Source organism: Xiphophorus maculatus, chromosome 9, assembly GCF_002775205.1.
Source record: "Xiphophorus maculatus strain JP 163 A chromosome 9, X_maculatus-5.0-male, whole genome shotgun sequence".
NCBI classification, from domain to species: domain Eukaryota; kingdom Metazoa; phylum Chordata; class Actinopteri; order Cyprinodontiformes; family Poeciliidae; genus Xiphophorus; species Xiphophorus maculatus.
This window is the reverse complement of record NC_036451.1, coordinates 19,378,855-19,395,113: the sequence shown is the minus strand read 5'-3', so window position 1 is coordinate 19,395,113 and position 16,259 is coordinate 19,378,855. Positions and strand designations below refer to the sequence as shown.

Sequence of the window (16,259 nt, the reverse complement as noted above, 5' to 3'; positions counted from 1 at the left end):
TAACATCTTCTCTCATTTTATAATTTATTTGGCACATGGTGCTCAAACAAGAGTGCTTTTCTCTAAACACATTTTGCATAAAGAGTAAAGATTTGGGCTTGAAGATTCAACACTAAGCAAATCATAAAAAATAAATAAATAAATATCCCGTTACACAATGGGCTGTCAAGGAATGTGTCAAATATCAGATCCTGCCCAAACTGTTCTGGTAAGTGGAATTAATATTGACACACAATTCAAATGAGTTTGACTTACAAACATAGTCAGACGCTAAATTATTTATTTTTACATTTTGTTACATAGCTTAACATTGCAAAGTATTTCCTTGAAAACAAACACAAAGTAACAAAACTGTAGATGGAAAAGTAAAGTCAGCATTTAAAATCTTTTCTAAATAAAAAGTTGAACAGTGTTGTCACCACATGTATTCAGGTCTTTGTACTTTAATACCCCTAAAATATTCTGTAATGTCAATTGTCTTTAGAAGTTACCTAATATGTAAATACGGTCAACTTGTGTTTCCTTCTCAGTATAAATACAGTAACATGATACTTGACAGGATCTATGAAAGTGACACAGCAAACAAGGTGTAATGAGGGGTTAAGTATATATATATATATATATATATACAGTACAGACCAAAAGTTTGGACACACCTTTTAATTCAATGAGTTTCCTTTATTTTCATGACTATTGACATTGTAGATTCACACTGACGGCATCAAAACTATGAATAACACATGTGGAAATATGCACTAAACAAAAAAAGTGTAAAACAACTGAAAATACCCCTTATATTCTAGTTTCTTCAAAGTAGCAACCTTTTGCTGTGATTACTGCTTTGCACACACTGCATTTTCTTGATGAGCTTCAAGAGGTCGTCACCTGAAATGGTTTTCACTTCATAGGTGCCCTGTCAGGTTAATAAGTGGGATTTCTTGCCTTATAAATAGTCATGAAAATAAAGAAAACCCATTGAATTAGAAGGTGTGTCCAAACCTTTGGTCTGTACTGTATATATATACTGTATATGTTAATTTTGACCGAACTACTATATGTGGAAGAATGACATTCTATACTCCTCTAAGCAAAGCATTCCCACTTTGTAGCATGGTGGTGACAGTATCATGCTGTGAGTTTGCAGTGTTTCAACAGGGATACATGAGCTGATGTCAGTTGATAAGACGGCAAATCAATATTACTGGAGGCTATAAAAGACCTGGGTCTAGGGGCAGAGGTTAATTAGGACACTGACCCTAAACAAAGAGCTAGCGCTGCATCAGAAATCAAAACATAATCTTGGGGTGCATGGCTCAAGTGGCACTGCAAAGTATTAACATAATGCTTTTTTGTGCTTTATTTGCAAATACTTTGGAAACCGTGTATCATTTTTCCCACTTCACAATTATCCACTACTTTGTATTGGACTAAAAATGTCAAAATGAAATATACTAAAACTTGAGGTTGTAACATGACAAAATGTGAAAAACATCAAGGTATATGAATACTTTTGCAAACCACTGTATGTTCTTAATGTGAAACATTAAAAACTTGATGGCTTAGGCAAAGAAATCTTCAACACACACACACAAAGTAAGAGTTTAATGCATAAAAAATTTAATTTCCCTAAAAATGCCCTCACATGTCCTTCTCCTACTAAATGGACACATTAGAATAACATTTTTGAACCAAGAGTAGCTCTAGACTCAATTCGAGACCATGTTAGTAATACAACACCTTCAGTGAGTAAATGTCTATTTTCTCTTGCTGGACAATCCCGCAAAGAGATACAATCAATAGCCTTTCACTCCCTCTGCATTTTTGCTTAGCATGAACTGAGAAGTGAGAGCCGAAACCATTTTCCATCAAATGCAGCCCAAGGAGTGTTTATTCATATGCATAGGACATGCTCACATGCACCGCTGCCTTGAACCGCGCTCGCTAACAAAGACACACACACACACACGCACACGCACACACACACACACACACACACACACACACACACACACACACACACACACACACACACACACACACATACACACCACATGCATGAAGAGTGATCGAGACTATTTGAGCCTCCGCACTCTGCTTAAATTCTCCTGGTGCAAAAACCACCCTCTGAATGCCTAATTTAGAAAAAATAAAATCCATCACTGTACAATGGCTTTTGCAGCTGGTGAACCACTGGTTTTATCTGGGGAATCAATAATCTTTTGCAGGCCATGTAGCTGCCCATCAGGCATGCGGACTTGTGTGGTATAGGAATACAAACACAGCAGACCCAACCTCTTGCCCCATGTCTCTGCATCTGTTTAATACTGCATGGCTTGTATGTGTCAGGGGAGCTGCTGATAGCTGTGGCCTGAGATCGCTTCGCGCGGGCAGAAATCAAACTGCGCTGCCACTTGCACTGATGCTAATGATGGCAGTAAAGGTACAGAACGGCTCTCTGGTTGTATTTGCATGTGGACCTGGCGACGGAAAAGCCAATTATTTTTCCCTGAGTGCCCCTGTCAGGTAACCTTAAAGTGGTTATCCTGTTGTAGAAAGCCCATTGTTGGAGCCTCATCCGTAAGCCACATGCCTCGAAACAGTTTATTAATGCCTGTGGTCATTTGCATATTTTATCAATGTGAAAAATGTGAATAATTCCTTTCTACAAAAAGACAAGTTGGACATTTTAGAGACTAAAACTGAAATATATATGGTTAAATCACAAAAATAATTATGCTCTACCAAATAAGTAAACAGAAAGGTCCAATGATTTGTGATTTGAGCCATTTTATGTTCTCGTTTCTATTTTGTCACAATTTTGTTCCACATGCTTATTATGAAAATGCTATATATATCAAACATAGTCTGAAAGAAATTTGACTTCACAATTTGCCTCCATCATAACAATGCTTCCCACTATGCCGTTTACAACCATTATTAGGAGCGTTGGACTGAGAAGCAGTTAATATGATGAGCTCATCAGATGCACAGTTTCCCAGGTGTTTGCTAATTGCTGCTAGTCTGGAGGAGATCTGCATGTAAGTAAAGTACAGGTTCTTTAATACAGAGCTTTAATTTGTGAAATCTGTTTTTTAAAGCCAAATGAAAATGCCACAAAAAACGAGAACAGCTTCTACAAAAATATCATTAAAATCTCTTTTCTTGTTTTTTTTTTTTGTAAAAAAAAAAACAAACTACAATTTTGGTCAAATGTATATACATGCCCAGGTGGTTATTCAAGTAAAACCCATCTGCCCCTTGTCAGCCATCAGCCTTTTTAGTCTTAGTCTGCATGGAGTAATAATCGCAGTGGGAATAAATACTAGCATGACCAGAATACCATCCTCTCTCCCAGCTCCAAATGTCTTAGATAATGTGGCCCGTAATGCCATCTGTCAGATTGTCATGGATAAAAAAAAAAAAACCTCTCACATTAATTGTTGCTTTGTTCCAAAATAAAATCCAACAAATTGGAAACTCAAGCATGTAATTATGTTGGAATGCAGCGGTTAACACAATCTGACTTCAAGAAAAAGAAATAAATAATCAAAGAGCAGCTATGCCGACCGAGGGAAACACAGTCACTCCGTTACACTTTTCATATGCTTATTTCTCCTCTCTCTGAAATTCAAAGACATTATATTCATAAGACCCCTTACCCCCCTGAGCTCCCCCCTACACCCTATTTATTTATGCACTCCCCGAGTAGATAGAAACCGTCTCTGGTAGAGAATGAGCAAAGCTGAGGAGTCTTCATCATCACACACAAAACCATTTCTAGCTGCCTTTCAAAAGGCAGACCGAAACAAGGGAACAAAAAAAAAAAAAAAGACAGAGTGCATCCAGATGAAAAGGAGCACAGAAAGTTGCCTGGGCTCCAGCAGCATTCAGTTAGTGTCAGACATCTGCTTTTTTATTGCAACCTGATGGCATTACTCTCCCCTGGTGCTAGCAGGCAATCACCTCTTTATCACATGGCAATTATCTCCGTAGTGCTGCTCTGTGACTCGCCGACTCTTAGTGCTGTCACATGTGACCCCTTACAGCCCAACCAGCCAATGACAGAGAAAAAACGCGGTGGCTGTGGTGAGTCAGGGGGTGGCGGGGAAGCGTAGGGGGTCCAGAAACAAAGAAGGGCTAGCAGGGGAGCGATAGAGAGAGGGTGTAAAAGGTTGGAAAAATTAGAGTGTCAAGGAGACAGTGGGTCACAGAGGTGAACTCAAGGGCCACATTTGTTACCACCGAGCCAGCAGGCTGCGTTTCTCAATAGTTTTCTCATTTCTGATGCGCTCCGTAAGAAGCGCGCATGCATTCACTCACGTGCAACGGCTGGCCCCTCGCATGCATAATGCAGAAAAATCAGGTCACACTCACACAGCCTGGCATGTGCATGCGTGTGGGCAGTTTACAGTACAGCCAAATGATGCTGTAATTTGTGGCCATCATTTCTCTCCCCCGCACAGCGTGGCAGTTTGAACGCAGAACCCTCCGACAGGGGGAGATGTTTCCTAATGTGAGCTTACAGCCGTCTTCCTCCTCCCTCTCATCCACCCACGCTCACTGTCACTATTAGCGCCAATTCCAACCATTCCTTCTCTCTTCTTGTTTGTCTCATTTTGCCTAATGTATGTTTTCAGGGAGGCGCTCATGATGCATTTAAATATTAAACATCTCACTTGTTTCATTTTCTTTTTTTCTTCTTCTTGTTTTGCCCTGTGACACACTTTGTAGTCATGCAGAGCTGAAATGTCTGGCTGAAACCATCTCAGAGGATAAGGGGGAAAAAGAGTGTTCAAATGTGTTTGTATCTCAGAAAGGGAAAAACAAAAAAAAAAAGCTAATAAGTGGTTGCTTTAAGACCTGAACTCTGCGTTTCTTGGGAGAGCTATTATCATTCAACACCAACTCGGGATTGAAACATGGATTTGCGCTCTCTTGCTTTCTTTGGCTGAAATCGCCTTCTTTTGCAAATAGGTTGTCTCCTGTCAGAGCACGCCGGTGTCTCTGCCTGTCGTAAAAATGGCACATTTCTCACTTTTGGCACATGTTGTCAGTGTTGTACCCCTCCTCAATTTGTGTTCAGAGCCTCCATCCTTCCCTCCTCCCCCTCCTGGTTTGACTAAAATCCAATTTACTGGCTGTCAGCTCAACTCTATAATCCTATCCACTGCTGTAGTGGAGAGGTAGCTCTTTGAATTTTACCATTTACTGTATTCACTGGTTATAGCTATATATACCATCTTTCCCCGTGTCTGTATCCTATGCTTCCCTACCTCGTCTTCTCTTGGCCAGTGTGTATGGAGAGTAGGCGAGCGTGTTGTGTGTCTTTGGAGATAAAGTCCTTTTTCTGTCACTGCAGGATTTTCGTCTTGGGGTAATATGTGTAGTTTATCTTGCAGCAAAGAAACATTAATCGTATCACTTCAGCGCACTCTGGCTGCAGGGGAAATCAAGACTCCACAGCATGGGTGTGCATCCAGCTTGAATGAGTCTCACATATACAAAATCAATGCACACGTTTTTTTGTTTTTTTAAAATTAAGGCAATTTCTCTGTTACATAACAAGCAGACCAGTGTTTTGATTCATTAAATATGCACAGTAACACAGATGAAATGACTTTACTGAAAATCCATAGCTAAAAGTTGGGTTGAGTTTATCTCCAAAAACTCCTTCTCGCCAAATGTTTCTGCAGCAACTTTCTGTGTTTTGGTGGATTCCTTACGTTTGGGTCTCCTTTATTCACACCCATAATACAAAAGTGACCGTTACATATCCACATTTTCTGTTTTGAATGTAATGGTAACCAATTCTCCCTGTGATGCTGATGTATCCCTCATGCCCTTGTGTCTTCTGCTCCGAACTCAATTTCCAAGCTCCGCTCCGCTCTTTGTCATATTATATGAATGTATCAGAGAAAGAGAGAAAGAGAGAGAGAGGCTGGGGGTGGGTGAGGGTTGTTGGTGGGCGAACTCACTGCCCAGTGTACGCAAGTGTGTATGCTCTTGTGTGCATCTCTATGAGCCGACACGGGTCTCTGCCACAGTAAATAAAAGTCATGGCCAACCAGAGCGGTGCACAATGGTCTCCCTGCAGACCGCCACGGCCTCCATCGCCCCTTAAACATTTGCATTTCTCCACATTTCCTGGGAAAGGGCTGCATTTCATGAATGGTAATGAAGGTGGGAGTTTTAGTGGAGAGTGCACAAGAGATGCCCTCGCAATTACTCCAGGATGGTCAATTTGCACATTTCACAGTGGGTCCCACGGCTGTGATATGAAAATGAGGGAAATGGATAGGCCCCCAAGACATCACTAACATCAACAATTAATACTGACATTTTGATACTGCTCATATATATATATATTCAGATAGATGATGAGAAACATTAATTCATACCACTACATTCCAGAAAGCGTATTCTGTGCAATGCATGTATTATTTTCTGCATTTATGCAGCGTCTCCTCACAGATGCCATGCTTCTTTATCTCAGTGCAGGATGGAAAGCCTTTCTTAAATTCATTTCACTGTCCTTCAAGCAGGAAGTCTGCAGGTGTATGCGTGTAAGCTGTGAGAATGGGGGGTCTCTCCACATGCGCTTCTCTTCAGCAGGAAAGAAGAAAGTTTGTGTACAGATAAGTTGCCTGTGGAATATTCAGGGTGAGCCCACAGCATATTGTGGGCCTGGAAAGAGGGGGCAGGGAAAGGCAATGTATGGGTGGAGGGGCATGCAGAGGGGTTCATAGGCTGTCTGAACTCATCAAAGTGCGGCGGTCTGCTGTGTGTGTATAATGTCACGCCTTGAGGGGGTGGGGGCGAAGTGGCAGGAGGGCAGGGGAGAGCTGATGAAGAGGTTGGAGGGTATGGCTAACTAAAGGTGCACATGCCGACATGCTGAGCCTATCGGAGGTCTGGGCGTAATGGCACTGCCGCAAAGAGAAGGAAATTTGTGAGAATTTCTGTAACAAAGTTTAATAAAATGGATTACTGCTAGAATCACAAAGACAAAAATCTATGTCACTGGTGTAAAGTGAAATTTTGCAGAGTTGGAACTAGTTAGTCGTATTGGGTAGTTTACTCAGTAACATTTATATTTTATTCTGATTCAAATGTAATATTAGTGTAACTATTTCAGTTAGTCAAATTAACATAATTACATTAAAGAATTTTCTAAAATTTAAAACAATCTTTACTTTTGTGACTGTGTTTGTAATTGTAAACATTTAAACGTAACAATGATAGCAGTATTAAAATTGACATTAATCAAACCCCATCATTTCAACTCATTAAATAACATCAATGAACTTATCACCTATTTAATGATGACTAGACAATGAGCACCCCTTTACATGTTCACATTTAAATGGGATGCAAATTGTTATCCAACCGTGCGATAAGCCTTAAATCAAAAATACAGAGCGTATCTTGGTTTCAAAAGAAAGAAAGGAACTGGGACATATTTGGATCTCAGTAGCTCTAAATGTAATAATGTCAGGTAGAAATTGAGGTAGCAGATAGATGGATGACGCTGTAAATGCTGGGTATTCAAATTGTACCTGAAAGACTTTCAGAGCATATGGAGTGCAGGTTTAATAGGTGCTGTATGTGCACGCTGCTGTGCCTGTATGAATGTTTTCATGTAAAACAGTTTAAACGAAAAGCTTTTGTGTTTCAGGAGAGGAAAAGAGCTTGCAATATTTGCCAAAGATAACCAGGTATACAATCGTGAGATGAGGCACAACTTCCATTCAAAGTGTTTGTGAGCATACAGCTTTGCTTTTTCACAGAAAATAATGTATATTTGATACATTTTAATTATGAATACTTCCCAAAAAATTATCTATTTAATTAATTGTTTCATTGAGTAACAAGTTAAAGTTAGTGTTATTAATTTACTTAACGTCACTAGATATAACTACCTATAGTCCCCAACTGTGCCATGGCCTGACTTATGGCAACATAAATTGCCTTACCTAAATGGCATGTACTTTTGTCTTTCTCATTCTGAAAAGCATCTAAACACAATAGTCACTGCATAATAATGCTCCTTTAAAATAGGAGTCTTGCTGCTAGCAATCTGGTAAACTTCAAAAAGTTAAGTAAAAATTGAAAACTCTTCTGTTACATTTATTTAAAAAGAAATGTAGTATGGCACTGTTCTTAATTCATCAACCAGGATAAGGCTGGTTAATGGCGCAAACTCTGCTTCCGTCTACAACGACGTAATTCATAGCTGGGAATTGCATCACACCAATGTGGATCGTGTTCCAGTTGAAGGTTGCATTTTCTTTATTTCTTTTGATGCCAACTAATATTAGCAATGCAAGCCAATATTATATTGTTTACCCTTCAAACACTAAAGGAATATGTCGATAAACACATATTGTAAATTATCAAAGTGACAGCACTAAAGATTAAATGAGTGTTATATAAAGTGGTCTTATTCCTTTCTCGTCTCCTTTTTTATTTTCCGGACCCATGAAAATTAAACAAAAGGAGACAGTGCAGCAACAATTAAATCAACACATCATCTGACAGCTCATCTTTTGTCCTTCTTAAATAACAGTCAACAGTGTCACAATAGAAGCCATTTGTTTCACATATCCAATACTATCTTTTGTAAATGATCATGTTTAACAATGAAATAAAACAGTGACCAAGTTTTCTGCTGTTACAAAGCAAATATTGCAAGACACTGAGAACACTGTCTGTTTTGCCACATTATTTACATGTTAAACTACATCTGGTATTACAATAGTTTATGACGACTGCACTCTGGTTTTCTCTAAATTTGATATTTCTGTGTATCGTGCTTTTTCCAACTCACCGCATGTGCGTAAGAGCTGTAGGTGCTAAAGGGAAGGGCGATGGCAGGATTAAAGATGCCAAACTGCCCCACCATCTGCTGCATACGTCTGATGGTGCGCTCCTTGTCTGTGTCGGCAAACTTGACCACCAGGCTGGAAGAAGCGCCCTGAAGGAAAGAAACGAAGAGGGAAAAAAAAATGACGGGCTTTTCTGAAAATACCTCCCACAATACTTGACACAGCCAAGAAAAAAACTAAACAAAACAGTCTGTATTACACTGTATTTCCAACCAGTTTTATATGTCTGGTAATTGTAGAAACAGCTTCAAAGTACTGAAATGAAAAGCAACTGTAATGTCATTCTTACTTGAAATGTTTTAAGCTTTCATGTTTATTAGCAGCAACAACCAATATTAACATCAATTTGCTCATCTTCTTCTTCTTCTCCGTTGTTAGTGAAGGAAGTCTTAGTTGCAACATCACTGCTCATTTTTATTACCACAGAGGTTTCTTTTTGGTTTTATCTGACATACAAGAGCATGGAACTATGAAATATGAGTAGAAATACAGTGTGCTTATTGAATGAACAGCTCTGTAAGCAGATGAGAAAACGGGAAGCCTCATTTCATTCCATCATAAAATCACTTGAAGCAAAGCAGCTGCAGTCTGGTTAACACAAAATTTCAATTTGACTCAACTTTCTATTCCTCTTACACAAAACGGCACAACTCCTGATCTACAGGGATCAATGGATAATTTTGTGCCTTTAATGATTCAACTGAACTGATTTTCTTTTTAATGTAACAATCATACAATTTACAACTCCGAGATAATAAACTTTTAATTGACTATTTAATTAAATACGGTTTTCATGAGCCACATTCAGACATGACATTTGTCGTGCACATAGAGTCAAAAACCACTGCTGACCAAACAGAACACAGAGGCTTTTCTTACATTTCTCTAAAACACCTTGCTGATCTTTATGACTTTTGGGGAAATATTCTATGAACTGAAGAGACAAGGGTGAAACATTTTTGAGGGTGTATGTCCTGTTATGTCCTGCTATAACTTAACACAGCATTTCAAAAAAAGATACCAATACTCAAACATGATTGGCGGTTCCTACTTAATGAAGCCATAAGCTTGACGCTCTCCGTATTTCCCCTTCGGTTCACTGGATGATAAAACGACAAAAACAACCCAGACTGGATCCTCTTGATAAAGTTAAACGGTTTACTTCAAAAAATAAAAAAAATATACAAATGTTGCTTATCTACAAATAGATTAAAGAATAAGATGAAAGAGGTAAAAAAAAACAACCTGTGTGGCTCCACTCCAACTGCACAACTCACTATCTAGCCACACCCTAAAATACTTAACTGCAATTACATATCCAAATCTACTAGAGGACCTTAGTATAGTCTAATATAACAAATTTGTACGCATGAGAGTTTTAACTGGCAATAATTTTTATTCTAATAAACAAATTATCATAGGAAATATAAACTTAATTTATCCTAAAGGTCTGAATGAACTAAAACTGAATTTAGGCTTCTACAATGATGGTGTTGGTGTGATTATCTGCGGTTACGTCGCTACTTCACAAATTGATGGAGAAGAAAGAAAATCCCAAAGGAGAATGCTAAGCCATAAGTTCCTGGGTTAAAGGAGAAGTGTTTTCAGGTTATGTAGATGGACAGGATTCCAAAGCACTCCACCAAGTTAATCTTTGAATGTTTAACAAAAATAAAAACACAACTGTAGTCATAAGGTCAAATGACATATTGTCGATTTTGGTAGAGTTGAGAGTAGGAACACTTTTGAAGCTTAATGTTTACTCTCATTTCATTCCAAAACCAATTTTGATGTTTGTTTGGAATCGTTGTGCTGCTGGAGCACCAAACAGTGTTCAAGTTTTGACTTTCTGACTCAAACCTTAAAAAGAAAAGCAATCAGTCCAAGTATTTCCAGCACTACCAAGTAGTAGTGTTATATTACCAGCATTTACCAAACTGGAAAATGCTTTTACAAATCCATCCTTAAGGGCTCAAAATAACATGATATTCAAGCCAATGGTAACTCTGTGCAAACACTTGATTGGTACTTTACCCTAAAAACTGAAGTGCAATTATCACTAAAGGCACCAGGATCTGTTATGTCTACTACAGCGGTCAATTGTTTCTACACATCTGTATCCAATTTTCAAATGAAATCTTTTGTTTTAAGGGAACTCTTTTCTATCCTGTGATGTTTTTATTCCTTCTTCCCTTCCTGTCAGTGGCTCCAGCTATGCATTCATTAGCAAACTTCATCCTTCATTAATAATCTTCAAATGATTGAGAGCCACGGTTGACCTTTTGTGTACTCCGCCTTCTTCCTGCCCTCTACACCCCAAACTGGCCAATTGATCCACATAAAAGGCCATAATATTACTCTGTTCTGACAGTTTAGAAAGGTTGTGTGTCAAGCATGATAAGAAGCCCCATGAAATTGATGCAAGACTGTCAATAACAGCGGTTGGCCGCTGATATGCCGGAACTAAACTGTGCGTATTTGGGAATGGATGGAGTACAGCAATGATGGACAAACATGTCATTCCAAATGGTATCCATAATGTCAGGTATTAGTAACACCACATTCATGATGTTTTTAATTTTCCCGTCTGTGGTTTTTCTATCACACTAAGGTCTCCAGCTAATAAAGACATCCAGAGAGAGCAAAAGATACCCAAAGACAGGCACTGGACCTTTCGACTGTAGCTTATAGATTTTATGCTCTTCTTCTCTCTTTTCTCCCCACTTTGCTCAATATTTCCTCCCTCCGATCGCCCTCCTCCAGGCTTGCTCTGCTGAATCACAGGCTTGAAAGACTGCAGGTGTATGGCCAGTTGATTAGTTGGCTCTCTGACTAAATGACTGATTGCCTATTTAGCTGAATGACTTACTGAATGAAATAGTATCTCACTTTTACATACATACAGTATATACTGTATATATATATATATATTACAAAGTGACATTCAAAACAAACTGATTTAACTCAGAAGACTTATTAAATAAGCATGTGTTACCAGCACGATGTGGTATGTCAAGTTTGTGCAGGTCTAAGTTATACCTTTATTGATCCAGCTTCCACAGCATTTTGAAAAGTACAGAACGGAGCTGTGCATGACTAGAGTAATAATGAGATATACTATAACATATTAAATATTTTAACGCTGTCTCACAGTTAAAAATGTTATTACCCTGCTGGTAATGTGAACTGTATGTTAATCGTATCCTTCTCAAACTTCAAAAGGATAGTTCAGGATTTCTCAAGTGAGATTCTGGTAAAGGTTATTACCAGTTAGCATATCTTATCACTCTCTTTGCATCTTCATTAATGATGCATTCAGATTAGGTGGACTTTGAGGATGAATGGAATGGCTGGTCTAAGAAGGGACCACGACCAAAGCAGATTTCTAGCATGATAAAATAACTCCGATCTAAAAAAATAAAATGTCATAGTGGAAAATGTGAATCTTATTTCATGAATTTTTAAAACCCAAGCTAGTTATTTATAATGAAACTGCTGATTATTTACCATGAAAAAAATCAGGCAAGAGTTCATGCCTCCCTTTTGAACTTCCTTAGTGAAACAGAGATCAAGAAAAGAAAATGTAAAGAGTTTATGACCAAAGTAAGGATCTAATAGAAAAAGAACACATTGTTAAAAAATTATCAAATTGGTTTTAAAAACCTCTATAATACTGCTTACTAGCTTCATACACAATTTCACAGAATGTGTTTCCATTGTCTGTGCTCTGCCTCCAACCTTCACTTCCCATATAAACAGTCATTGGCTTTAGTGTTAGCCTGGGAAAAACCTGCCCCTCCTTCTACGCTTTGCTTTGTCCAGAGGGTCTGGACCATTGGCTATTGAGAAACAATTGCTTTCTGGAGGCGTGGATTCTGTTCAAGTTTTAGATTTTATCCAATTTTGTCCACAGCCGTGATGTATGTAATGCACCACGTTGATGCTATGGAAGCTTAACAGAAAATGCTCAGGATTAGGAAACTTCCTAGAAATTAATTCGCTTGAATGACTTTGTTCACTTCCTACGCTGCCATTGGCAAACTACGGGTGGACTACCATTCTAAAGCACAGCGGGAAATTGACGTCATCATTCACAACTTCTTCTGTCCCTTCTAAATACTGATTATGAAAAGAATATGTCTACCTCGAACAATACCTAAAGATGAAATTGGTTGTGAATCAGAACTCTAGTCATAAATTGAATTGAACCGGACATACAATCCTGTACATTGTCTCGCAATCTGAATAGTAAGAAGAAAAAAACAAACATTAAAATAGCACTTACTTAATATTAGTGTCATTATACCATTCAGATACTATGACTAGAAATGCTTTGCATGCTCTGTCCTCCGTACGTTTCAGAGTATGAATATTGGTGCTGTATTATTGTCCTTGTAAGTAATCCGGCTTCTGTGTAAATACCAATGCTATCAATTTGATTGTTTTGAACTTGGTGTTGTTTTAACATGGTAGATGTCTGCTTTGGTGTTGGCCCCTACCTACTACCTTTGGCCTCCAATTAATCTATACTAGATTAATGCACCCGGACATGTATCCATTGCAGATAATCTATAACCTGCTGAAAGCCATTTTGAAGAATCAAACATCAAAAATCCAAAACTATCCCTTTAAATTACATGTGGATCATTACCCTAATTATCAGGTTTAACTAATACAAGATAAAAGCATGTGATCAATGTATAGCCTGAATGCATATTCAGGTTGAATATTAGAAATCTCTCTTACAGTTAAAATTACTGTCACTCTTTTGGTAATGTGAACTGCATGTTGATGATGTACCTTTCCAAGAGAAAAGTGAGATGCATAATCTAAACAGATTAAGTTGGAATCTGTGCAGTCAAGTCTATTCTGTAAACACTACAAGACGAGGATGTTCCTCCCCGAATAATAAAAAAACAAGGTTTCTTGTCAACTGACATATCTGGTTATATATTAGCATGGTGTGACATTCTCTCGTAGCATTTTTCTTTTTGCAAATCTTTTCCATTAGGAGCCGAGGACACTGAAGCTGTGCCTCCCACTGGCTCTCCTCGGGACACCTGAATCCCGGAGCTTGTTGGCCAAGCATCCATTGCCACATTTGTTTATCTCCGAGGTTTTTCCATTTAAGCCTGTCAGGGTATCAGCGTGCAGAATCTCCATCGCTATAAAGAGAAGAGGATGGAGTGTGAAGTGAAAGTCTCATTAAATTTTTAAGCTTCCAAGTGTGAGCAGAATCCCCCTGCTGGGCGGCTCCCAGCTGCCTTGAGAGCCACTGAAGGAAGGGGAGTTAAACAGGGAGAATAAAAAGGCACTACAGAGACTTTTTCTGAACCAAAAGGAAAGACGGGCTCTTCAGCAATCATCTAATTGCCAACAACTATTTTTTGGTGCCTTTCCAAGCTTCACAATTTTATGAGTGTGAGGAAGATTAAGGTTCATTTTTGTGTATGAATTTCATTACTTTTAAATGCATGCAAGCATTTGTGCTAAGAAAAAAAATAGAGCTGGGTTAGTACCACGTCTTCTGTTGGCTCTTTCTTCTTGTTTTTTGTTTCTATAGAAAGTACTCCTAGCTGAGTGCTTCAGTGTTTAACTGTGTCTCTTTCCTGGACAAAGCAACTGATGGAACCATCTCTGTCTCTGATTACATAAAACTCTTTTAGTTTTTCTTCCTCATAAAAGCACATTTTTACATTTTTCTTTTTTTGTGTGTGTGAAGGCATGTTACTATGATAGAATTTTTACTCCCATCTGCACTAGAGGTGAAAGCAAATACTGAGGACACAGAAAGCATGAATACAAATTGTCTTTGCAGTTTGTGACTCAGTTACCACATAACGCACCTCAAATGGAAAAGGTAGAAATAATACTGACAGACTTGTTCAAGCTTAGTTTTAAAATATAGATGGAAAATATCAACAATTGGCAGCAAATTCTGGTTTTGTACTTTTGCTATATTATCATTAAAAGCAATTAAATACGGAGCTTGACGTAACTGCCAATTTTACAGAATATTAAATGTGTTTTCTCTGTAATTAAGAAGATTCAAGGGAATCCCATCAGATGATTTCTTTTAACTCGTCTTCTTCCCTTCATTCTCAATCACCCAGTTCTCTCTGCTAAACTAGTCACAACTTATGTGTCTTCTTTTGTTGTGAGATCACCCTTTTATCATCCTGTGCTTGTGTCAGCTATAAAAGCCTGGAATTCATACGACATGGATATAGAGTAAAAAAAATAAAAAAATAAAAACGAACATGGCTCGGTGGGCTTGACCCATACCATCACCCCCTTTCCTGTCTCTGTGTAAGTCTATCCTGAGACCTACTTTTTACACAGTCTAGCTGAATCTCAGCAAATTACTCAACAGCTATGGACGTAAATGTTTAATTGAGCTGCTCATACCCTGGAATGAAAATTTGTAAGTGTGTGCACACAGTAGCTAATGGTGGCCAAGGGATGGTTTGGAATATGAAGAAATTTCCATTTGTAGCATGGAGTAGTCGGGTGGAATGGAGATTTGGTGAAAGAGATTACACTGACCCTGCTGATGAGATTTAATTCCTAAATTTCAAGAAAGATTTTATTACTATTACAACTCAATTTTTTTTAACATTTTGCTAGGTATCAATGACTAAGTCTCCATCCATGGGAACACTTTTGAAAAGCACTTTAGGAAAGTATTTATAACCCTTGAAATTTTTCACCATTTGTCAAGTTAAAACACAACCTAGAAATTACTTCACTGGGATTGCATGTGACAGAAGAATACAGAGTTGTGTATAATCGTAAAGTGGTGAATTCAAAAATAAAATCCAAGGATGATGCCTCTGTCTGGAAGCTGATTGTACTTTGGGATGCTGATTGTTTAAAAGTTAGATCTTTAGATGACACTGCATTACTGTTAGGACAAGACCGCCAAAGCACCTTGAATGTGCTGTAGTGGTCATGCCGGGGGTGCAGGGATTTTAGCATGTTGTTGATACGCACATGTACTTTGACCTTGTGTAGTCTACATATGTGCACTTTCACACCTGTGCATTACTTCACAGCTTTGCGGAGGTATTCCCAAAAAGCTTTACTCTGTGATCTGATTTCAAAAAGTCCCATTGCCAGAGGCTCCAGTCACGGATAACCATTGCTTCTCTATTTTCAGTGGTTGTGCAACAATTTTACAGTGAAGCTGAAGTTCAGTGCACTCTGCACCTTTATTTCATAAATGTATGCTAATGTATGGTAGTTTATAGCACAAATCCCACGGAAACCCCTAAGGTTGGTGTTGACATGACAAAATACAAAAAAAGTTCAAAGGGCATAAATCCAAGGCACTGCATGGACACAGACCAGAAGCATTTTTCCTCCAACAAACAC

At 38.4% G+C, this 16,259-nt stretch overlaps 1 protein-coding gene across 11 annotated transcripts in view; it reads right to left on the bottom strand.

Annotated features, from left to right (window-relative positions):
• celf5 (CUGBP Elav-like family member 5) overlaps positions 1-16,259 on the bottom strand; it is a 247,541-nt gene that overhangs the window by 25,068 nt on the left and 206,214 nt on the right. For all 11 annotated transcript variants that reach the window (XM_023339700.1, XM_023339703.1, XM_023339701.1 and 8 more), the window contains exon 6: positions 8,828-8,974. In XM_023339700.1, coding sequence (XP_023195468.1) covers positions 8,828-8,974 — 147 coding nt within the window. The remainder of the gene's footprint in view (positions 1-8,827; positions 8,975-16,259) is intronic.